The sequence below is a fragment of the Desmodus rotundus genome, chromosome 8 (assembly GCF_022682495.2).
Source record: "Desmodus rotundus isolate HL8 chromosome 8, HLdesRot8A.1, whole genome shotgun sequence".
NCBI classification, from domain to species: domain Eukaryota; kingdom Metazoa; phylum Chordata; class Mammalia; order Chiroptera; family Phyllostomidae; genus Desmodus; species Desmodus rotundus.
In genome coordinates, this window is record NC_071394.1 from 49,282,257 (window position 1) to 49,307,726 (window position 25,470).

The 25,470-nt window shown below is 36.0% G+C and overlaps 1 protein-coding gene across 1 annotated transcript in view; it reads left to right on the forward strand.

Annotated features, from left to right (window-relative positions):
* SNTG1 (syntrophin gamma 1) overlaps positions 1–25,470 on the forward strand; it is a 534,413-nt gene that overhangs the window by 147,478 nt on the left and 361,465 nt on the right. Inside the window, exons 2-3 of the mRNA XM_024578290.3 lie at positions 2,896–2,949; positions 10,076–10,210. Coding sequence (XP_024434058.1) covers positions 2,923–2,949; positions 10,076–10,210 — 162 coding nt within the window. The 5' untranslated portion in view covers positions 2,896–2,922. The remainder of the gene's footprint in view (positions 1–2,895; positions 2,950–10,075; positions 10,211–25,470) is intronic.

The following is a 25,470-nucleotide window of genomic DNA, read 5'->3' on the forward strand; positions in this document are numbered from 1 at the left end:
TTAACTTGCAGTTCAATGAAATCATCGAGTCTCTTTCTGGAAACATGTCCCCTTTGGAGATGCCACAGGCCTTCTGGGATCTGGGGACACAAGGGTCTGAGACCCACTGTGGGTTCTTAGTTTCACAAAGGAAAGAATTAAAACTCCTGCCAGCATATAGTTTAAAGTGAAAGTGAGTTTATTAGTGAAGCAATGACACAGAGAATGGGCTGCAGAGCGTCCCCCCTTTGGTGAAATTTTTTTCCTTTATTGAGGTTCATTTAATGAGATATAGGGTGTTCAATAAAGAGGAGGAATATACATAATCTTCCGGGAAAAGGGGTGGAGATTTGTCAGGGGAGCTTCATTGGCCATTTTGTGTCCCTGTATGGGCTTTCCACTTCCGATTATGGTGTCAGAGGGTGTGTTGTTTAACACGCTAATGTATTATAATGAGTGTAGAATGTGGCTAGGTGTTAACTGTAGATTAAATTAGTTGCTATGTTGGATCCAGCTGATCTTTACAAGTTTTAAGCTGTAAATCCAGTAGGGGGTTGTCTTACTTCCTTGTTGGCTGTTCCTGCAGCTTTTATTGGTTGCATCCTTTTTGCCACATACCCTATCTCAAAATGAACACCTCTAGGCCAGTAAAGCATAACATCACAAGAATAAGAAGCACTAATTTTGCTAGTGCATCACTGAGGTGACACTGAATGGTGCCACTCCAGTTTCATGCCTTGATACCTGAACCTGCAAATTTTGACTAAGGGAGAAAGGGCACCATGTATTGGATGCTGAATCAGCACATATACAGCTTTCTGTAGAACTTTATCTCACCCTGCACTTACAATTGCACCTAGCTGATACTGCAACTGAGTTTCCAAAGGACGTTGCACTGTTTTATCAAGCTAGTTTGACTCTGGATGGTAGAAAGTATGGAAATATGTAAATTTCATGAGCATGGGCTTGTTCCCCACTTCATCTGCTGTTGAGTTTCTTACACGGCAATGCTCTACAGAATACCATAACAATGCATGCTGCATTCTGTAAGTCTGCATATGGTAGTTTTGATAAAAAACATTGCTTATAGAGAAGGCATATCTATATCCAAAGTGTTTACTCCAGTAAGAAGAAAACAGTTTCCTTTCCAATATGGAAGTAATTCAATGGTATTAACCTGTCACCAGATAGCTGGCTAATTATCTCAGGGAATCGTGCTTGATCAGATTCAGTGATGATCTCTGATGCTAGAAGATTCGTTACTGAGCAGTGACTGCAGCCAGGTTGTCCTTGGAGTGTGGAAGTCCATGTTGCTGAGCTCCTGAATAGCTTCCATTTCTGTCCTAAAGGTTCCTTTCTTCATTTGTCCATTGGTCAATGACAGGAGTGGATGGGAAAAGGGGCTGATTGGTAGCCACAAAGAAGTTCATTCAGTTCACTTGATTTTTAAAATTTTCCCCTCACTCACCCTTTGGGGGATCACATGGGACACAGATATCTTTATGTTTTTTGCCCACAATACAATAATGGTTCATTAAATTTAACAAATGTGTCACACAAATGTAAGTTGTTAGTAAAAGAGAAAAAAGAGATGTGGGTTATATAAAAACTCTGTGCTATTTTTACAAATTTCTATAGATAGAAAACTGTTTCAACATAAAAGTTTATACAAAAAAAGTCTCAGAAAATTTTAAAAATAAAAACATTTGAACAGCTTTTATTCCAGTTTTTTCTTTTTGTTTTCTATTACCATATATCCCTTTTCTCCCCTTACCCCCACAAATACCACACTGTTGTCCATGAGTTCTTTTTCCTTTTTGCTCAATCCCTCCAACCAATAACCTCCCCCCAGAGCTGTCATCCTGCTCTCTATGAGTCTGTCTCTATTTTGCTTATTAATTTGGGTTGTTTATTAGATTCCACATATAAGTGAGATCGTATGGTATTTTTCTTTCTCTGATTGGCTTATTTTAGTTACCATAATATTCTCTAGGTCCATCCATGCTGTCACAAAAGGTAAATTTTTCTTCTTTTTTATGGCCAAATAATATTCCATTGTGTAAATATCCCATAGTTGTTTTATCCACTCATCTATTGAGCTGGATAAAACAACAGCTTGGGCTGCTTTTATATCTTGGCAATTATAAATAATGCTGCAATGGACATAGGGATTAGGGTTGGGGTTATGTTCTGCATTTTCTTAGTGTCAGGATGTACATTTTAATGGTTGTTCTTAGTGTTACTAAGTTTATCATATAATTAAAACTCTCCAACAGCATTAATAAAACAAACTTTAAATGTATTTTTCTACATTTAAGTTCATGTCCACCATTTAGGTACTATAGTGTCCATAAATCCATGAAATGAATCTGTATTATATGAGTATATTTTATACACTAAATTATCTTAATGTTATCTTAATATTATTCATTCTGATAAATAGCTTGCTTCCTTACATCATATTGTTTGAAGTTCCAGAGAGAATTATTCATGCATGTAACTTTTTAATTAAAAACAGAAAGATCAGTCAACATTTTTTCAAGAGATAACCACATGAAAGTCAACTTTCAATTACTCCTTTTGAAGTCTCATTCCCAGTTGCTAACCGAAGTTTCAAAATGAGTGTTGGGAATGAGCGGACACCTGAGGGAAGGTAACCACGTGTAGGTCACGTCTGAATGCTGAATGGAGCAGGACATTGATATGCACATTCTGATACGTATATCACAAAGGCAGGGATTCGGACTCTGTCAATTCTCCCTTCTCTCATCCTTACTCCGGGAGTTCTTGTTCCACACAGGTGTCCGTAAACATAGTGTGCCCCCGGAATCTGCTTCATAATTTCTTACACTCTTTAGTGTTCTCTTTCTTACACTTGATGCTGTGCTCAATGACTTACTATTTCTTTCTTTTCAGACAAAATCCTTTGCGGTGCCATAGCACATGGATTTCAGGACTGCCTGTGAGGAGGTAGGTTAAATGGTTTTGTGCTTTTCAAATTTTATAAACAGGAAACACTTGTCCCTCCTTTATTTAAGTGGAACATCACTTTTGGTGGAGGGATGTGTGATGGGTTTATCTTATTTCCAGAGTAGGATCTGTTTCTACAAGACTAGAAAGCCAGAGAGTATTTGGGGAAGAAGACTCAGATAGTCATTCTTCCTTTAAAATATTTATATAACATTTAGTGCTTCTACTTTATAACCATTTATGGGAAAAGAATTACTTCCAACACTTCTACTACCTGAAATCATTCAGCGCGTAGTTTATGGAGAAGGACAATTTCATAAAGCCAAAAGCGTGTGTGCTTGTCTTCTTGTTATAATTTAAGAATTAATACATGGCAGTTCAGAGGCTCTGTAGAACTGCCATCACACTGCAGCATGAGTTGGTGATACGTGTCTCTTCCAAGGGTATTAAAGGCCAGTCAAGTGTGCAGTCAAAGTGCATGGACTTGGGCCCCGGCTTGGGCCCCCAGGGGATGCAATTATCCTTTTTTAGGAAGAAGGTCTGTCTTTTTTAACTAAACGAAGGGCATTCAGAGCATATCTTTTCATTCTTCAGGTAAAACACCAACATCCATAGTTTAAAATATTTCACATATGTGCTTAAAAGGTTTAAAATATTTTTTAGTGTATAAATTACCCGAGAAAAACAACCGTAACTAGATTACCTATTATAGAATTAAAAACAAACCAACAAAAGCTCCAGTTATTAACATTTGTGAGGATTGTTTTCTTTTAATGAAGTGTCATGTGTTAAAAGTCTTGCAAAAATCTCTTCTTTAAAAAATTTGTCACAGTTCATGGTGTAAAACCTAAGTTCTTTCAGAAAATTAGTAAGTTTTTTTTTTAATTTTATTGTTGTTCAGCTACAGTTTTCTGCCTTTTCCCCACACCTCTCCCCCTCAATAAGTTGTTTTTATATTTTGAATACTATAAGGTCAGACTGTATAACTTATTCTTCCTTTAGCTTAACATCTATCAGTAAATTTTCATAAAATTGAATTCATATTTTAGAAGCTTAAATTTAGAAGCAAAATTTAAATTCAATTCTATTTTCTGTTTTATATAATGACTAAAACTATATATATAATGATAGTCTTAATTTTGAAGGTATGAAGTCTACTATTTCCATCAAAGAGTGTCTTATATCTTGGGTGGTAAATCACTTGTTGAAACTGCAGGAATATTTGTGTGAATGAAACACAAGTGAAACACATATGAAATTCATGGTATAGAGACTGGATAATGGCCAAGTGCTATTTTAACAAATGGCTTACCCTGGACTTCAGAGGCTGATATAAGACTGATTTCCCAGACCTTTTTTTTTTTTATTAAATATAATTGTTTTGGTTTATTGATTTAGAATACATATCGAATTCTAGGTAGGGTTCAGGTGATGCATTTTACAGTGATAATACTGTTTTGATCATCTCACCCTTGCTTCTGTAGTACTGATTTCTTCCTCTCTTGCAATGAGCCCTTTGAGAATCTCTGTCAATGTAGAGATTGATAGAGATTCTCCCACCACAGAGTGGAAATGTCTCAGAACCGCTGAGCAGCAGTGCCCCTGTGTCTTCTACATGCTGGCTGGATTGGCAGAAATACAGAACTCTAAGGTCCTTGGAAGATGATTAAATCTTCCTGAAGATGGACAGCTTGGAATTTGCCTGAAATTTACAGTCTCAGAATGTTTTAGTGGACAGTGTTCATCAAGATAATTTAGCTTAACTGTTATTTGCAGATGAAGAAATTGAAAGGTTTTATGAAGTGCTGAGTGCCACTTATTTAATTAATTAAAAGCAAAATTATAATTTGTGACTTTGGGTTTCATTCTAAAGTACTGCATTGCTGGAAATTATATTATAGCCAAAGATATATGAAATAAAACATGTTTTATCTTGACTGCTAATAAGCCATTAAAGATAAAAATCAGATATCCATGTTATCAGATAGATTTAACTAGAATATCACAATGCTGATTCCAGAAAATCTTTTCTTTGAAGAGGTAGAGAAGCACACTGTTCGAGGAAAGCCCCAGAAGTCTAAATTCAAGGCAGATTCAAAAGAACTGACACATAGCTTTATGCAAATTCACAAGAACTTTGATAGGAGAAACTTTCATACATGAGGAAAGCAGCTGCTTGCCGGCTAGGAAGAAATCCATACCCCTCACAGGACAGGGTCTCTTTTTTTATAGGGGGTTAACAGTAAAACCATATTAAGGACAGTTACATAGACCTGGACAGAGCATTTATAAGTTAACAGATAATATCAGGCAGTTATCCACACTCTATATGTTCATTACCCTCCTTCCTGGGGACATGACATATATTGTGGGGAAGCATTCTGGCTTTCTGAGTAGTCAGCCAAGCCTGAAGCCAGAGAGTTAAACAGTCACAGAAGGTTAAACTAAGTCCAACATTTCCCAGATGCCCTTGCTGCTGGGGCCATATTGCATCTCTGACTTCTCCTACACATGCCCAGATAAGTTCCATTTAAAACATCTTAATTTTTAATACAGATTTTTTTAAAAAGAGGTTCATTTATTGTTTAAAGACATTCTGTTCTTAAAAAGAAAATGTTGCAATTATTTCAGGAATTAAGATACAAGTGTAAGCCCTGGCCAGGTATATCACTGGTTAGAGCATCATCCTGATACACCAAGGTTGAAGGTTCGGTCCTCAGTCAGGGCACATACAGAATCAACCAATGAATGCAGACATAAGTGAAACAACAAATCTATGTTTCTCTCTCTCTTTCTCTGCCTCTCATTTCCTTTCTTTCTCTAAAATCAATCAATAAATAAAAACTTTAGAAGTCTGACAAGATGCAAGAATGAAATAGAGAATATGATTCTAAAAAATTGAAAATTCTAAAATTTAGAAGAAAAAGTTTATGGACAAACATAATTACTGATTTATCTACTTTGAAAGTTTCATCAGAATAATGATATGTGTTCGATAAGCCAATACACTATTTTAGTCTAGGTTTTCCTCCTATTTCAAATATAATCTATGTCTCTGTTGATTATGAAAGTGCATATTTCTCTATAAATATCTTTAATAATTGAATACTTCAGGTATATACATAATTTAATACCTCATTAAAAAACAATCTTTGACAATGATTCAATCAATACATACTGAAATAAATCCTACTATGAATATAATATGTATGGTTCTAGGTCCTATAAATGAATAATTCTTAATAATAAAAACAGTAATCACTTATTCAGGTTTTCATCAGATAACAATATTAAGATGAAGTTAAATATTGTGATATTAAACTAAACATTATTGAAGTTACTATATGTGATCACTAAATACAATACTGATTGTTAGGCAGATTATGTTTATTTAATGAAAATCCTGAGTTCAGAACAGTAAGGATTCATTTTCAGATGAGATTGGACACGTTCAGGGTGGTATGACTGTCGACAGGACTCATCTTCAGATAAAGTGGCCTCCAAAGGCTTCAAGGAAAAGCAGGTCTTACACAACTTCTTCAAAAGGGCTATTTTAGCAGAGGAGGCTGTGATGAGAGGTAGGAAGGGGAAGGAAAAGTATGAAATTCAGTTTGAACCTTGCGTGAAATGGCATTTAGTGCACTACTGCTACAATGAGGTGCAGTATAAGAAATCATGTATCACTTAAAGCTACAAGTTTACAGAACAAATTAAATTGCATTTGGCAACCAAAGTATAGGAATACTGAGGATACATACAAGAATATTTGCAGTGCATTAGGATCTCTACCTACTTACTTTTAGTTGGTAGTTTCTTATATCTCATGTTATAAATTCTACATTTCAAGATTAAAGGAACATAGATTTTAATTTTCCAGAAAACACAGTTTATGTTCTTTCAAACATGAGAAACTAGAGTGGCCTTAAGTTTTACATACAAAATGAATGATAGTCAACTTTTGAAGATTCCAAAATTACTAGATTTCAGCTAAGCATAAATTCCTAATAACTGTAAATGTAAAGTTTGCTTTTAAAACAAAAACTAAATTCACATGAATTTATTAACACATTTTACTTATTTAAAGAAAAGTCAATGACTAGGTTTTTAAAAGTATTGCTTTTTAAGTAATTAAGAGGTATTACCTATTTAATTTTTTATTGTTGTTCAGTAACCGTTGTCCCCATTTTCCCCCATCGCTCTCTCCTGCCCTGCCCACCCCCCACATACAATCCCACCCCCACAGTTGTCCCCAATATTTCCTGTTCAAGGTTTACATTTCTGTCAACAAAAACTATGTTTTAACTTTATAAATTCTCATCCATCTTTACTCTGCTATCAGAAATGTCTTTATAAAAACATACATCTAAATACATTATTTTACCGCTGTAATTTCTCTAAGGCATCTCCACTACTTTCAGACGCCTGCCACTTCCCACAAGGGCCTTGTTCCACTTCATCTTCTCCTTGCACTTCTTCCTTGGCCACTGCTGAATCACACCTTATCATCATCAGGGATGCCTTTGTGTGCTTCTGTCTTCTTGCATCAGACGAACTAAGCGTTGTCATGCCTCCATAGATTTACTTTTTTCCTTCTTGAATAAAATAACATTTGCCTCCTCCAATTATCATTTATTTTTAAGACAAACCACATATTTTTATACTTACAAAGCATCGTTCAACATCCTTATCCCTCAAGAATATTTAATTCCTCTTTCCATGTTGCTTCGTATCTGATACCACATTGCATTTATTTATATATTAATATTTTTATAAGTAAGAATACTCTAAGTTCAGAGAGGATTATCTAATTCATATAGGATTCTGTTAATATTACACAATATTTTCAAAATTGATGTGCATAGGGATTTTAAATGTATTTTACATGAACTGAATTATTATATAGAATATATGTAAATAACATCTTTAACCACTGGATAATATATTTTAACTTGAATTTGTTGTTACCTTTACTATCTCTCTGTTGTTTTTTTAAACAGCTATTTATTGATATGCATTAAGATATTTTATACACCAATATATAAATATGTATCTAGAGATACATTTTATTCAAATGAAAATAGAAACTGCCTCATTCTCTCATTCTCTTAGTACCAAAACATAAGCACAAAGTCTAAATTTTGTTTTCTAGACAACAAATAACAATTAGGAGACATTTTACACATTATTTGAATGTTGAGTGAATGGAGTTTTGACTACATTAAGAATGTGATGAGATAAGCCTCATAATTGTGTTAGTTCCTCAAACTTTCCCTGGGTGATCTTTGATATCTCTTTGATATGTAGCAATACTGTATTTATGGACTTTAGGAAAAGGCCCCTCTTTCATCCTCAAATTGACAGAGCATTATTTGTGAATGCCATTTCTTCCATTACATTTCTAAGGATAAATGGTCTGATTTTACTATATTTCAAAAAAAAATCGAAAAAATGTTCTCACTTATGTTCACCTGGCTCTCATATTTTTATACACCTGTCTTCCGCATACCACCTCACAGAGTCCTGATGTTGGTTTCTGGTTGAAATCACATTGTAAGCATGAGACTTTTCTATATCAAAAACATAGAAAGTGTGTTCTGTATTAAGAAAAAATTATTTGTTTTAACTGAAATCTTTTTGTCCTCTAGACATGTCCACTGGAGTTATGCTTTAGAATAGATTAATTGACCCAAATTAGTCAGTTCCTGCTGTGAATCAGTGTCATAGAGGTGAAAAGAACAACATTTTTTCTTACAGTATATCATCACCCTTATAAAATTACAGGCTAATATAATACTATAGTGACAGAGGGTAAAATGGTATGTATTAGCACGTGGTATAAAGCAGTGTACAGAAAGAATTCTCTTTGGAGGCTGCTATATCTAAGCTTATTCTTAATGTTATAGAACATTCTTTTAAGGAAACAAATTTCTAGCAATCCACATTAAGTTTATATTTCAAGAGAAAGCCTGCTATTATTTGCATAAAATATTGTACTTAAAAATTGTAAGAATATATATGTATTTCTATGAGTTTATCTTCTTATTTAAATTAAGAGTAGTTCAATAATTATTAAATAAAAATATAATTGCCAAAGTAGTTATTGTTCCTTTTCATTTAGTGAAAAATAACAGCCAGAGGCCATATTCTGTCTCAAAAAAATTTCATTTCCTATCTCTGACAAATGCGAACATTAAATGCACTTCCTAAGGACAATCTACTTATTTATCTTAGTAAATATTACAACACTGCATGCTTCAGGAATGACAAGACTCATGGGGTTCTTCAGTGATTACTAGGCTGCTGGTTTAAAGCTACAGAGTACAAGTTGTGAAATCCTCGACTGTTTCAAATTCCCGAAAAAGTGTGAAGCAAAACGGTGAATTAGGAATCAAGAACCTTGGGTCTCAAACCATGCTCTGCTTTCAATTAACTATTAATTTAGGCAGTTCACATCACCTCTTCATCCTTGTTCCTTCATTTGTACAAAGTGGGTGTGAGTGCGTGTGTGTGTATGTTTTGGTGACTAAAAATAATTAAATAGGGGAAGATAGAGAAGATGTAAGTAGGTATGTTTACAAATTTAAAATTCTGTGATAGAAACAGAAAGTAGATTAGTGGTTGCCTAGGCCTGAAGAAGGTGCTAGGAAAATGGTGGTAATAGGTTTCTTTTCAGAATAATGAAAATATTCTAAAATTGATTATCATGATGGCTATACAACTTCTAATATGGAAAAAGAAACATCAAATTTTACAATCTAAAGGGTTAAATTGTATAGAATTTATATTATAATTCAATAAAACTACTACAAACATTTTATATTAAGGTAAGTATTAAACAAAATTTTCATCATTTTTCAAATATGGTATAAAAACCATACTCTTTATTTTCCAAACCTTTATGTGTATTTGCTGACATAAACTCTATTATTTGGGACCTGAGGACTACTTTAGGTAAAGTGGTTATCCTTTTCTCTCTATCTATATTAGGTATGAAGTTTCAGATTTGTTAGAATGAATTTTCCTTAGATCTTAAATGTTATTCATCATGTTTTATAGCAACTAAACCATATAATAATAATCTTAAACTAAGTGTAATATTTTGTCTGTTTTTCTTTTTTGTCCGAAGACAAAGACAGGAATTTGTTTGCTGCAGGATGGTAATCAGGAGCCTTTCAAAGTTCGGCTGCACCTAGCCAAAGATATTTTGATGATCCAGGAGCAGGATGTGATATGTGTGTCTGGTGAGCCTTTCTATTCTGGTGTAAGTAGCTTTCCCTTCTGTTGAAGATTTTTGGTTTTGTTCATTAAAATATTTATTCACAGAAAATTATTAATACATTTTTCTTTCACTTTTAGAGCCTAGTCAGTCATTCTGCATGGAATTTGTGTTTGCATTATTAAGTGAGCTGGGTTATTGTCCACAATCACACATTTAATCCCCATCTTCAGCTGGACAACTCATTGACTCTAGCTGTTTTTATGTGACTGGACTGACACCTATATTTGTAGCAGATCACGAGAGAGTGCATTCTACATTTTCACACAGAGGACTAGCTAGGAATAGTGCATGGCTATTCTAATAGTGCACGGCAGGGCATTGTTTCCTGCCCCGAACTTTCTAGCATCATGTGAAACTTTTGGAGTTGGTGCAAAGGTGGAACTCAATTCTTGCCATGTGGGAAGCGTAAGGCTTTAGGTAGTGGTCACTTAACTCAGTGGCAATGCTTGGCACCATGGTCTTCTAACTAACACTGAAGTACCACTGTGGAAGGTAGCCTGAGATGAAATTAGATTTCAGAACTTCCTGATTTCAGAACTTAACTGTATCACAATAGTGAAGACAATGTGCTATTGCCGCAAGTATAAGCACATGAATCAATGGAACATTATAAAGACTCCAGAAACAGTCTCGCATTTATATGGTCAATTGCTCTTTATTTTTTAAAATGTATTATGTTGATTATGCTATTACAGTTGCCCCATTTTACCCCCTTGATTCCCCTCCACCCTGTACACTCCCTCCCACCCACATCCCGTCCCCCCTTAGTTCATGTCCAAGGGTCGTACTTGTAAGTTTTTTGGCTTCTCCACTTCCCATACTATTCTTAACCTCCCCCTGTCTATTTTGTACCTACCAATTATACTTCTTATTCCCTGAACTTTTTCCCCATTCCTCCCCTTCCCCTTTCCACTGATCAATTGCTTTTTCCTAATTCTGGTAAACTATACATTAAATTTACCATTTCAGTCAACTTTAAGTGTACATTTCAGTGACATTGAGTAGATTCACTATTCATCTCCAGAATCTTCATCATCCCATACTGAAACTCTGTACTCATTTAATAATAACTCCCCATGATCCCCTCTCCTCAGCCCCAGGTAACCACTATTGTATTTTCTGTCTCTATATATTGACTCATATAAGTGGAATCATACAATATTTGTCTTTTTGTGTTGGCTTACTTCACTTAGTATAAAATATTAGAGGCTCACTGTAATATGTATACGTCTTTTAGCCTTTATAAATGCTGCTATGAACATGGGCGTACAAATGCCTGAGTCATTGTTTCCAATTCTTGTGTGTGTGATTCCAGCAGTAGAATCAATGGATAAAGTGGTAATTATACGCCACTTTTTTGTTTAATCCCTTATCAGATATGTGATTTACAAATATTTTCTCCCAAACTCTGGGTTACCTTTGTACTATGTTGATTATTTCCTTTGATGCCTAAAAGTTTTTATTTTTGACGAAGGTTAATTTGTCTATTTCTCCTTTGTTAACTGTACTTTTGGTGTTTAATCTAAGAAATCATTGCCAAATTCAATGTCATGAATATTTTATTTCATATTTTCTTCTGAGAGTCCTACATTTATTTATTTATCTATTTTAGCATTTTAGATTTTTTGTTTTTTTGTTTTGTTTTGTTTTGCATGTGGCGTTAAAGTTCTAACTTCATTCTTTTGCAGATAGATGTACACTTAATTTTCCTGCCACCATTTGTGTTTTTGTACTCTTGTTGAAAATCACTTGACCACATATGTGAGGCTTTATTTCAGGCTTCTCTCTCTCTCTCCCTTTTTTTTTCCTCTATTGGTCTGTATGTCCATTTTTTATGGCAGTACCTCACTCTTTTAATATAACTTTGTTGCAAATTTCAAAAATAGGAAGTGTGTGGCAGCTGGATTTGTTCCTTTGTTAAAAAAAAATATATATATATATTTAATTGGAGCCCCTTGATATTCCATATAAATATTGTTTGTTTGTCTGTTTATTTATTTATTTTCCCCACCACCACTCCCCCCTACCCCAGCCATCCCCACCTCTCTCCCCTGATCCCACCCCCCCTGGGTTTTGTCCATGTGTCCTTTAGAGCTGTTGCAAAAAGCCCTTCCCCCTTTTCCCACTATTCTCTTTTCGTACCTCCTCTCTGGTTGCTGTCAGTTTATTCTTAATTTCAATGTGTCTGGTTATATTTTACATGCTTATCTGTTTTGTTGATTAGGTTCCACTTATAGGTGAGATCATATGGTATTTGTCCCTTACTGCCTGGTTTATTTCACTTAGCATAATGCTCTCCAGTTCCATCCATGCTGTCACAAAGGGTAGGAGCTCCTTCTTTCTTTCTGCTGCATAGTATTTCATTGTGTAAATGTACCATAGTTTTTTGATCCATTCATTTACTGATGGGCACTTAGGTTGCTTCTAGCACTTGGCTATTGTAAATTGTGCTGCTATGAACATTGGTGTGCATAGGTTCTTTTGTATTGGTGTTTCAGGGTTCTTAGGATATAACCCCAGCAGGGGAATTGGCAGGTCAAAAGACAGTTCCATTTTTAGTTTTCTGAGGAAATTCTATACTGTTTTCCACAGTGGCTGCACCAGTCTGCATTCCCACCAACAGTGCACTAGGGTTCCCTTTTCTCCACATCCTCTCCAGCACTTGTTTGTTCACTTGTTTATGATGGCCATTCTCACCAGTGTGAAGTGGTATCTCATTTTGGTATTAATTTCCATTTCCCTGTTTGCTTCTGCATGGCTAAAGAAAACAGCATTAAAATGAAAAGAGAACCAACTATATGGGAAAACATATTTGCCAATGATACCTTGGACAAGAGTTAGATGTCCAAAATATATAGAGAACTCACACGAGTCTACTCCAGAAAGACAAAAAAGGAAAGAAAACAATTAAAAAATGGGCAAAAGACTTGAACAGACACTTCTCCAAGAAAGACATATGGAGGGCCTAGACACATAAATTTTAGGATGGATTTTTCTATTTCTGTAAAAACTCACACTGAGATTTTGATAAGATAGCATTGAATTTGTACCTTTCTTTGGATATTATTGGCAATTTAACAATATTAAACCTTTTACTCCATCAATGTGGATACCTTTTCATTTATGTATGTCTTTTAAGTTCCTATAGTAATGTTTTATAGTTTTTAATGTATTTCTTTCACTTTCTTGATTAGTTAATTCCTAAGTATCATATTCTTTTTAATGCTATTGTAAATAGAGTATTTTATTATTAATTTAAAAAAAATTGTGAGTGTATAGAAATGCAACTGATTTTTATGTGTTCACTTTGTATCTGCTAAGTTGCTACATTCATTTTTTAGTTTTAATGGTTGCATCTGGTTGTAATCTGTAGGTTTTCTACATATTAATATCATGTCACCAGTGAACAAAAGTATCTTTATTTCTTCCTTTCTGATTTGGATATACATATATATTTTTAATCCTCATTTGAAGGTGCTGCAACAATGCCATCTTGCTTCTGTCCCTGCACCCTGCAATCAGAAGCAGAAAGCAGCAATCAGAGAGGTTGGATCCCCACAACTGTCTGTCACTGACAGATGGTGGAGGATGAGTAGTTGCTACTGTTGTAAGAGCTGAAATTGACCTAAATTAAGCACAATTTATTTTGCAAGCCTTCTCCTGAAAGTTGCCATTTTTACAATGGACTTCAGAATTCTAAAATAATTATCTAAGAGATTCAACAAGTGCATTTTTTGTTGAGTGGGGAGCAGATTCCCAGTGCTTCCAAGTCCTGCGTCTCCCTAACATTACTGGTCAATTGTTTTTAGAGAAATGTGTCAAATCAGTTCAAAAGGAAATATTGCTGTTTTCAATTACAACTTGGTACATGTTTGGATAAGTAGAATTATAAGTAGAATTATACTTGACCCCTACCTCAGATGAATTGTAAATATGGTTAGATCAATCATACACCTAAATGTAAACACAAAACAAATACATTTCTAGAAAAATATAGAAAAATAATTTTGTATTAAGGGGTAGACAAGAATTTCTTAGGACAAAAGGACAAAAGATTATTGACAAATTAAAAAGAAAATGTTAATATGAAATCAGTAACACTTTTGACTTAAAAAAAGACCCTATATTAAAAAAAAAAAAAACCTCTTTTAAGAAAATCCAAACCACAGAGTAGGAGAAAATTATTTTCTATATCTGACACAGGACTTGTGTCTAGAATATATAAGGAACTATCACAACTCAAAAAATGGTACAAACAAACCAATTTTTAAAAAAACAACTGAGCAAAAAACATTGAAATGGTTAAGAAGAGTATTAAAAGATGTTCTCAGTCATGAAGGAATTACAGATTAGATTAAAATCATGTAATTTACATATTTACATCCATTACAATGGCTTAAATAGATGATTGGCAAAGATATGGTTCACTTCGAAATTTTATGAACTAGAGTTTCAAATGAGCAACCACTTTAGAAATCTATTTGGCATGGTGTCGTAAAGTTAAACATAGAGCTACTTTAAACTCAAAACTCCTATTCCTTGGGATATACTCAATAGGAATAAAATGAATGTTCACAAAAAGACTGGTACAAAAACATGCATAGCTAAAACCAAATTACAAACTGATAAATGAATTTGGTATATTTACAGAATGAATTTCTATTCATTTATTGTTTAATAAAAAAATAATAGAGACTTCCAATTTCTGGTTCCACATGTAAGGAGCTTAAAAGTTGCCACGGTGTCCTAACAACAAATACCTGAACAAAGAATCATCAACTCTGCTTAGATTCATAAGAGAGGCAAGGACCCAAGACAGACACTGCCCCTAAGATCGGGCAGACAGGCAGACAGTGTCACAGCTTGCCAAAGTAGAGGCCTTCAGACAGACACTGCCTCAGGACCCAGTGCCACAGTAGGGAAACCTGCACTGTCACTGACAAATCGCTGGCAGCTCAGTATGGACTGAGAGTTAAAAACTCCAGGGCCACCCAGTCATGTGGGGAGCTCATAATTTTATTAAATTTACATTTTGGTGCTTCACGACTTTCACCACCACAGTAAAAATTAAAGAAAAAAAATCCTTTAGAGTTCTGTCAAGGGAGGGGAGATGGAATCATTTAGAAATATATCAAACACTCTACTAACAAGGCTGACCCTCATAAGACACTAATTAACTACACCCTAACCTTCTGGGAGTATCATTAAGCCGTAAATGGCCTGAAGGATGAAAATACTCAACTCCAGCCCCCCCGCCCAACCATCCTGTCCCACCTATAGGAGAAAGAAAAACCTAAGGAGCACTTAAAAAATTTACAGTTCAGAAGCAAAAGCTCGTTAAAAGGCTAAGACATAATCCTAGGACAATAAAACACTTCCCTTTCCCCCACTTTGCCAGCACATTATTAAAAATCCCATTGACGGCAGGTCCTTTTACCCAGTACATCATGTCTGGATACCAAGAAAATATTACAAGGCACTTTAAAGGCCAAAAAATAGAGCACAATTTGAAGATACAGAACAAGCATCAGTAGTACCAGACATGTCAAGGACATTGGAATGATCAGATCAGGAATTTAAAAGAACATAGTCTCTTAGGCTCTCATGAATAAAACAGAATGTAGGAACATGAAGGCAATGTGGGGAAGACAGATGGAAATCCTAAAGAAAAGAACCAAAATGAAATATTAGAGATTAACAAAACACTGTAATAGAAATGAAGAATGCCTTTGGTGGGCTTATTAGAAGACTGAGCAGAGATTTGGATTCTCTGAGGTAAGGGATGTATCAACATAATCCTTAGCAACTAAAAAACAATGAGAAAAATGACTGAAAAAAACAAAGCAGGATATTTAAAACTGTGGGACATCTACAAAAAAGCATAAAATAGGTGCAATGGGATACTAGAAGGCAAAGAAAGAGAGTAAGAAACAGAGAGATATTTAAAACACTAATGACCGAGAAATTTTCTGGTTACTGGCAGGCACCAAACACAGATGCAGAAATCTTAGAGAACACCCAGCAGGGCGAATGCCCTAAACCCACACATAGGCATATCATTTTCCATCTATGCAAAAATCAACAATAGAGACAAAAATACTAGCAAAAGCTAGAGGGGAGAAAACACCCAATCTGTAGAGGAACAAATGTAAGAATTCCAATGCACTTCCGCCTAGAAACCTTGCAAGCAAAAATAGAGTGGAGTGAGATATTTAGAGTTAAGAGGAAAAAAAAATGTAAAAGACTAACCTAGAATTCTGTAGTGGGCAAAGTTATTTTTCAGAAGGAGAGATACAAACTTTCTCTAACAAAAATTGAGGTAATTTGTTGCCAATAAACCTACCTTGCAAAAAATGTTGAGAGAAGTTCTTTAGAGGGATGAAAATTAATATAGGTCAAAAACTTGGATTTTCATAAAGAAAGAGAGAGCATCAAAGAATGAATAAATAAAGGGAAAATAAAACATTTTATTTTTCTTATTCTTAACTGATATAACAGATAAGTGTATGTTCAAAATAATAACAACAAAAATGTCTTTGGTTACTCGTGTTTATGAATATTATGTATATATATGCATGCTTATATATAGCAAATGAATGACAGTAGTTATACAAGGGAAGGGAGAGAATAATTAGGATTATTTTGTTATAAGGTACTCCCACTACCTGTGAAGCAATAGTGTGTTATTTGAATGTGGAATTGAATTAGTTGTAAATATATATTGCAAACTCTTGGCCAATCATTAAAAAAATTAAAAAAATAAAGGACAACTGATATGCTAAGAAAAGAGAAAAATATAATCATATAAAATACTTAATTAAAATAACAAAGGGCATAAAAAGAGTGGAAGACCAAAATAATAACAAAGAACAAGGGCAACAAATTGAAAAAAACAAACATGTTAGATATTATTCTAATTAAACTCAGTGGCCTAATATACCAATAAAAAGAGAGACTGTCAGGGTGGATCAAAATCCAGACCCAAATATATGTCGTCTATAATGAATCCATTTAAAATGTAAAGACACATGCAGATTAAAATTAATGGGTAGAGAAAAATATACAGAAACCATAGACTAATACCTTAATGAATATAGATGCAAAATCTTCAACAAAATATTCAGAACTTGAATTCAACAATGTATACTATGAATTGTATATTGTAAAAAGAATTGTCTACTATGATTAAATGAGATTAATCTCAGATATGCAAGGCTCAACATTAAAAAAAAATCAACTAATGTAATTCATGATATCAACAAGCTAAAAAAAGAAAAAAGAACTTTATTGTAGAAATACCCTGGAAAGGAAGGCTCATCTCTCCTTGGTACAATGCCAACAAAACAGACCCAATCTCCTTTCCAGCATGTATGGGGAGGGCCAGAAGTAGTTTTACAGTTGTTTGTGTGGAAAATAATATAATAGTTAATAAATAATCATACAAGAATAAGCTCTGTTTTGTGCACTCACAAGTGTAAACCTACTTTTGCCCCACCCTGTTTGTTGTTTATGAGGCCAAATGAATTTGTGCAGGAAGGCATGTGGTAGTTACTGGTGCTCAGATAATCCCTGTTTTCTCCCTCACAGAGCCTTTGTAACTCGTGAGACCCTAGTCCTTTCCCTCCAAAAGCAGTAGGTAACCATGAAATAGATATTCTCTGTTTCTTTCTTTTGGCAGCAGGGTCCAGAGTTATGCTCAGACACCATTTCTCAGAAATCTTCTCCAAACAAGAGGTGACTAGACCCTACATCTTCAGGGACACAGCAGCATTTCAGTTCTATATATTTGTCCCACCCCCTTCCCCCCCACCCCCCGAGGGTGGAGAAGGATGCTGCAAGGGACTGCCCATATCCTGTGAAGCACTGTTTCCTGCATGATGGTGACTTCTTACCTCCAGAACCTGCCACTCTCTGGCTCAGAGCTTTCTCTGGCTGTGGCGGTGTGGTATGCCTGTGCACTGGGCAGGAGAAGGTGCTGGGAACTGCCTCCTCCAGAAGCAGACTTTAACAAAGGACCAACAGGAGGTAGGGGATGAGCCCCCAGCTTCCTTGATCTTGAGTGAATACTACGAGGGACATTCTGACTCTCAGTAGAACTGGGTTCCATCGCACAGTGAAGTCATCTGCTTGGGGGCAGGGGTGGAAATGCCCTGCATGGTTCTCATTGTCTTCTGCTCTCCAACCCACTGCCCCTTACCTGAGAGCACTTCCTGGGACTCTTCCCAAATAAAATTCTTCCCCTGTATCTACATCTGAGGAGACCAACTAAAGAAAATGTAGCACACTGCACTCTCAGACTCACGGATTTTCTCTGGGAGAACTCTGTGTTTCTGCTTTTTAAAACCTCCCACTGCTAAAACTCCTCGGACACCTCTGCGCTGAAAAACAAACCCTTTTTGAATGTGACCTTTCACAATGTATTGTCTTTGTTCCAACATTGTGCTCTTTCTACAATGATAGCTCACTTTTAACTTAATTATAAGATGACTTTAACAGAGGAGGGGATTAGGGCTGAAGTAATCATCCAACTTTTGAGAGCAGAAAGTCAAACCCTGTACAACAACTGAAATAGTGTTGAAATAGTGTTGAAATAGTCTCCTCAAGTTAGTGATCAGGTTAGGAGAGTGCCCTTAGGACTTGGAAGATATTAGGTGAAGAATCAAAGCAAGAATGCTAGTATGAAATCTGACAGTGATGCTATGAAGCTCTGGTTGGAGAATGTGGCAATAAGACACAGGCATCAGGGGGACTAATGAAAGCCATATCATCAGGCAGTTTACTTGTAAGGGAAAATGAAGCTCTATTCTTTAGAGAACTGTTGGAGAGCATAGAATGTCAGTTTCCATACATCCTGACAATGGTGCAGGAAGAAACTGGCACTTGTGTTCCTATTTCCATCCCATTATCTCAGGCCTCCACCTGGGGTTGCCACCTGCTGACACTTCTGGCCTACCCAGCCCAGTCTGAGAGAAAGCCCTGGGGCAATGGGACTCAGGAGGCACACTGGGATGATTCCTGGGATAGGAAATTAGTGGTGGAAACTGACAATGCCCGCACTTGAGGAATACATGGGAGAGGGGACCCAGGGATCTGGAATTGGCCTAATGACCATGGTGCACAAATATTGGGGTATGAGTCCAGGGAAAAAATTGCTCAGATTCATGAGAAAGGAAACTGAATGGTTAAAGAGTTTGAGTCAGGCAGAACGTTAGTGTCTGAAGATAAAGGATTAGCAGACTGGTTAAAACCAAGGCATCCAAGATGAGGGATCCTCTTAGCCCCATTCTCCAAAGTTCTTGACAAATGGATGGGCTTAGTTCACAGCAGGAATGCAGATTAGGAAAATTCAGAATAAGTCTATGAGTGCCCCTATGAGAAGGCAGGATACTAGAGTTGGATGATGAAAGAATAACTGAGAAAAGGCCGTTATGAACTGGGTATATGTGCCGCCCCAAATTTTACACATGGAAGCTCTAACCCCAAATGTAATAGTGTTAAGAGGTGGGGTGTTTGGAAGATAATTAGGTTTAGATGGGGTTATGAGGGTAGATCCCCCATGATGGAACAGAGCTCTTATAAGAAGAGGAGGAGACACTGGGGCTTCCTTTTCCCCCATGTGAGGACACAACAGGAAGGCGGTCATCTGTAAACCAGGAAGTGGGCCCGTGTCTGAATTTAACTGTGCTGGCTCTCTGACCTTGGACTCCCAGGCTCAGAACTGTGAGAAAATACATTTGTGTTGTTTAAGTTACCAAGTCCATGGTATTTATTATAGCAGCCTGAGCTAACTAAGACAGAGACTTTACTTCAGGAAGCTAGGTGTGGAGTTAAAGGAGGAGAGCAGCATGGGGAAAACTACGTGAGCTGTGCACAAGCAGCCTCATGAATGTTACCAGCAAAGATGGGGCTGAGCTCTGTGAATGCACTCACTATGAGTTCAGTAATGACAATGACTCAGTAATTCACCCCATCAGACAGGGAATTAAACCTATCTCATCATCCCCTGGTTACAGAGTCTTTAAGTCTTCAGTAGAATTGAGGTGGAGTCTGGGGCAAAAGAAAAACACTTTGGCATATTTTGCACTTTGGATACTCTTATTCCAGATATACAAAGAAATTCCAGTAAATTATTGCTCTCCTGGAAAAGTCTGGAAACATAGCCACTTATCAGCGACAGAGAGGAAAAGCTGAGATATCCAGTGAAGTTACTGTGACTCTTATCAGCAAACAGGCTAGATTTTGCCCCAGTGCTTTGTGTTAGCTACTTTTTGGAAATATTCTATGATTTGTTCAGAGATTATATGATTGGAGTGCAGTACTGAGTACATATGAGATAAGACCTCTTCTTCTCTGATAATTTGGAAACTAACAAAATGCACACCGCAATTATTCAAGATCTTTAGATGCAGATAGCAAAGTGACCAGTGGTCAGAATGATACATGGCACTTGTCGGATAGACATAGTAGTCCCTCATTATCCATGGTTTTGTGTTCTGTGGTTTCTGTGGTCAATTACATTCTAAAAATATGACACAGAAGATTTTAGAAATAAACAGTTCGTAAGTTTTACATTTCATGTCATTCCAAGTAATGCAATGAAGTCTCACGTCATCCAGCTCCCTCCTTCCAAGATGTGAATGATCCCTTTGTCCAGTGTCTCCACACTGCATGCAGTCTTCACCCATTAGTCACTCAGCAGACTTTTGGGTCATGAAATCAACTCTCACAGTATCACAGTGTTTATGTTCACATAATTCTTGTTTTACTTTACAATGGCCCCAAAGTATAAAACTAGTGATGCTTGCAATTCAGATACACCAAGTAGAAGTCATTAGTGTTTTCTGTAAGTGAAAATGCATGTATGTATAGGGAAAAAATTTATATAGGGCTCAGTACTATCTGTGGTTTCAGGCACCTGGTCTCTTGGAATGTATCCCCAGTGGATAAGAGGGGACTACTGTATGTTATAGCTTCAGTTAACAAAAAAGGAAGTGATCATCATCCCTTGTGCTCAGAAATCAAACATCCAGTCCCTGTCATCCTCCTTCTGTCCTCTATCACTTGGAGTCAGGAATAGCTGTGGCTGCCCTAGGGATATTATCCCCTTCAATGTTACTCAGAAGGAAAATCATATCTAGCCTGTGCTAGTTATAAATATTAAACAAAATATTTTAGAAGGCTGATGAGACTAAAATCAATATGAGATGGTTACATATTTTTTACAAAGACACCAGTTTCAAAGGTGTTGTCAGTAAAGACAAGAATACCTTGGAGACTAAATTCCAAATATGTCAGAATATATGTCAGATAGACATACAGCAACAATATAATAAGTACCTCAGCAAAGTTTTAACGGGCATTGTTAGAGTTTAGAATTAAAAAAAAAAAAAAAACTTCCTTTAGTTGTCCTTGAGAGAGCAAACGTGCAAGGTGAAGGGATTAGTCAAAGAACATATATGAAGGACCGATGAACACAGACAATGGTGTGGGGATTGACTATGGAAGTGGGAGGGGTGAGCTGGATAGACAGTGGAGAAGGGGGGAAGATGGGACAACTCTAACAGCATAAACAGTAAAACATTATGAAAAATTTGTATAGGTTTATGTGTAAAAAATAATTAGTAAAACTATAATTTCCTGAAGATACTGTTAAGAGAAAGTAATACTTACCTTTAATCTTGGGGTTAAAGCTAACTACAGCTAACTTCCATGTGGGATGTGACAAGATGCACAGCCATCTGAGGTGAGGTTTGTTATCTGTGGAAAATTTGATCAGCAGAGAGACTGCAGCTGGATTAGTCACTGCATTCACTGAAGACAGAGTCTTACTAGGTCATCTAGGATGGAGGGTGCCTGTAGACTCACATAAATTTTTTTCTTATCCTCACAGCAAAGAGCCATTCAATGCAGAGATCAAAATCTGTGTGCACACATGCACAGGCATAATACACAAATATATTTTTTCAAACTTTTAAAGTAGTTTCATATGCCAACAATTACCTATTAAAATATGATATAAAGTTTGATGTGTTCTAGGTAAATTCATTTGATTACCCAGAGTCAGTTTTAGAGGTAAAAGGGTTTATTGTTGAGTAAAATTAACACAGAAGTTATTAGTTTAATTTTGACCCTTTTTACATTTGATTTTTTAATCTATGAAGGAAGCCATGGAGGACATTTGTTTCTGTTCCTCCTTTTTCAATTTTTTCTTTTCCTTCTGTCTTCCTTTCTTTTTTTTTTTTTTTTTTTTTGTGGAGTGGGGAGGGCAGAAGCTGCCATTCCAAATGTGTTTCAAATAAGATTAAGAAAAGATACTGTGCTGGCTGGTGTAGCTCAGTTGATTGGAGTTTCATCCTGTAAATGGAAGGGTTACAGGTTCGAATCCCTGTCAGGGCACATACCTAGGTTATGGGTTTGGTCCTGGTTGGGGAGCATATGAGAGACAACTGATCAAGGTTTCTCTCTCACATTGATGTTTCTCTCACTCTCTCACTCCCTTCCCTGCTCTCTAAAATCAATAAGCATGTCCTCAGGTGAAGATAAAAAAATGTTATAGATAGACAATTATGATTTAGATAGTTCAAGTTATGATTTTATAAGGAAAGGATGTATAAAGGCTTAACCTTGAAAACTACAGTATCATTTTCTTTTATTGTTACAGAGATTATCACCAGACAGTGCTGAAAAACTTTTCCATTGTTACTTATGTGGCTTTTGTTTTTGAAGTAGTAAACAATCACCACTAGAGCCAATGATATTCTTAAATTTTCTGGGGCTTAAACTGTGGGAGAGGCAGCCCTGGAAGAAAAGATTGTGGTTTTAGCAAAAATGTCTCCAGGCCCATGGTAGGCGCACAGTGGGAAGGTCCTATGGTAGCAGCAGTTCTGTTTAGTTACACTTGTGTTGGTTTGTGCAACAGTGGCAGCTGCATCAAAGCTCGTGATTGCTGGCAGCCCCTTTGGTTATGATAGATGGAGGGGATGTGGTGGGAACTTTTGGTGTTGTTAGTTGAAGAATCTTCCAAATGAAAAAGAAAGGAGTGATAATATTTACCTCAAGAACAATAACAGCACCTGGTAGAAGTAAGCTTTATAAACTGAGCTGAATTTTTCCATGAAATCATTAAGTAGGAAATGCATATTAAGGATATTATGCTTAACATATTTTGTTAAATGCAGATTTTAAGGGCATTTATATATTATGCATCAAATGTTGTATTTTACTCATTACATATAATGCAAATTTATTGACAAGTTTTTAATATTTCATTACTTATCATATTACTTTTGCAGCTTATTGCCATTGAGTTTTTGTAAGAAACATCCACATGATGTCAGAATGTATTAAATTGATGACATGCATAATTTCTGAATTATACAAATGTAAGATGTAAGAATAAACATACATTTTTGAAGTATATGAGTTAAATATTTGGACAGAATAAGAAGTCATCCCCATGATATATATTGAATTAGTATTTTAGTTGATAAATTCTATTATGGTTTCCATTTATTGGGCTCGCACACAATTAATAGATTACGTGTCCTTAAAAGCATGGTTCGTGGATCCAGACTGCTTATTTGTTTGGTTGGCAATTTGGTTTATCTTCAACATGGATCAGCCTACAGTCACCAAAGGAGTTTGGGTATGTCCCTTATTAATAGTGCATTTTTACAACTTTATTAGTTTTGTGTTAAGGATTTTCAAATAACACATAATAAAATTATTTTTATTTCATTATCCTGAATGCTTATGGGCAGAAGTGATCTTTTGTTGCCCAATATGTATATACTATCAAATTATCCAAGAAGAGAAAGCATTTTCATAGAAAGATGATATCTAATCCTTGCCCAGTTATGTTGTATCAACTGTCAAAGATGTAATTATTTAGAACTGGAATGTAAACAAATTGTCTCTTGTCTGTCTTTGTTTTTTTTTTTTTAATGAATGAATGAATTTATTTATTTAATCATTTTTACTGTTATTCTATTATAGTTGTCTCAATTTTTCCCTCTTTGCCCTCCTCTGCCCACCACACCCCCCCTCCCACAGCCAATCCTCATACTGTTGTCCATGTCCATAGGTCATTCATACATGTTCTTTGACTAGTCCCTTCCCCTTCTTTCCACTATTAGCCTCTTCTCCCCTCTCCTCTGGTCACTTTCAGTCTGTTCCATGTTTCCGTGCCTGTGGTTCTATTTTGTTCATTAGTTTATTGTTCATTAGATTCCTCTTATAGGTGAGATCATATGGTATTTGTCTTTCATCGACTGGCTTATTTCACTAAGTGTAATATCCTCCAGTTCCATCCATGCTGTCTCAAAAGGTAGGAATTCCTCTTTCTTTCTGCTGCATAGAATTCCATTGTGTAAATGTACCACAGTTTTTGGATCCACTCATTTACTGATGGGCACTTAGGCTGTTTCCCGACTTGACCATTGTAAATAGTGCCTCTATGAACATTGTGGTGCATAAGTTCTTTTGAATTGGTGATTCGGGATTCCTAGGGCATATTCCCAGCAGCAGAATCACTGGGTCAAAAGGCAGTTCCATGTTTAGTGTTGTAAGGAAATTCCATACTGTTTTCCACAGTGGCTGCACCTCTCTGCTTTCCCACCCACAGTGTACTAAGGTTCCCTGAACCAGTGCATATCTGTGTTTGATGACCCCATGTTTTAAGTAAATGTCGTCATAGAAACAGTATAAGCATAGGTGTGAGAATTACACTAGTTCTAGGTCAGGTTTTTCCACTTACAGTTTGACAATCTCAGTTTTCTTAAATGTAAAAAGGAAGACAAATTTACCTCATTCCCTTAAGTGTAAATCATATAAATGAGGATAACAGTATCTACTTCATTGGCTAATTGTAAGGATTAAATTAGTTGATGTACATAAAACAGGCAATGCAGTCCCTGGCACATACTAGGGGCTAAATATATAATATCTCCATTAACATGAAATGTGATGCAGTGGAGGTGTATATGACATGGCGATGACAGTTCAGAGACCTAAATGAGATAGTGCTTCCTAAGGGATATAATTAAGGAATCGTACCTTAACTATTAGGCAGAATTTTACAAGACGCATTTGAAGAGCAGAACATCTACGCAGAGAGGGAAGTGTGTGCAGAATCACCAAGCTATGAAAGAGCATGCAGTCATCGAAGGCTGTGGGTTATGGGACAAGTTGCTTGTGGGATGGAGAGGGACAAGATGTAGGGTAAGGTGAAAACTCAAAGGAAA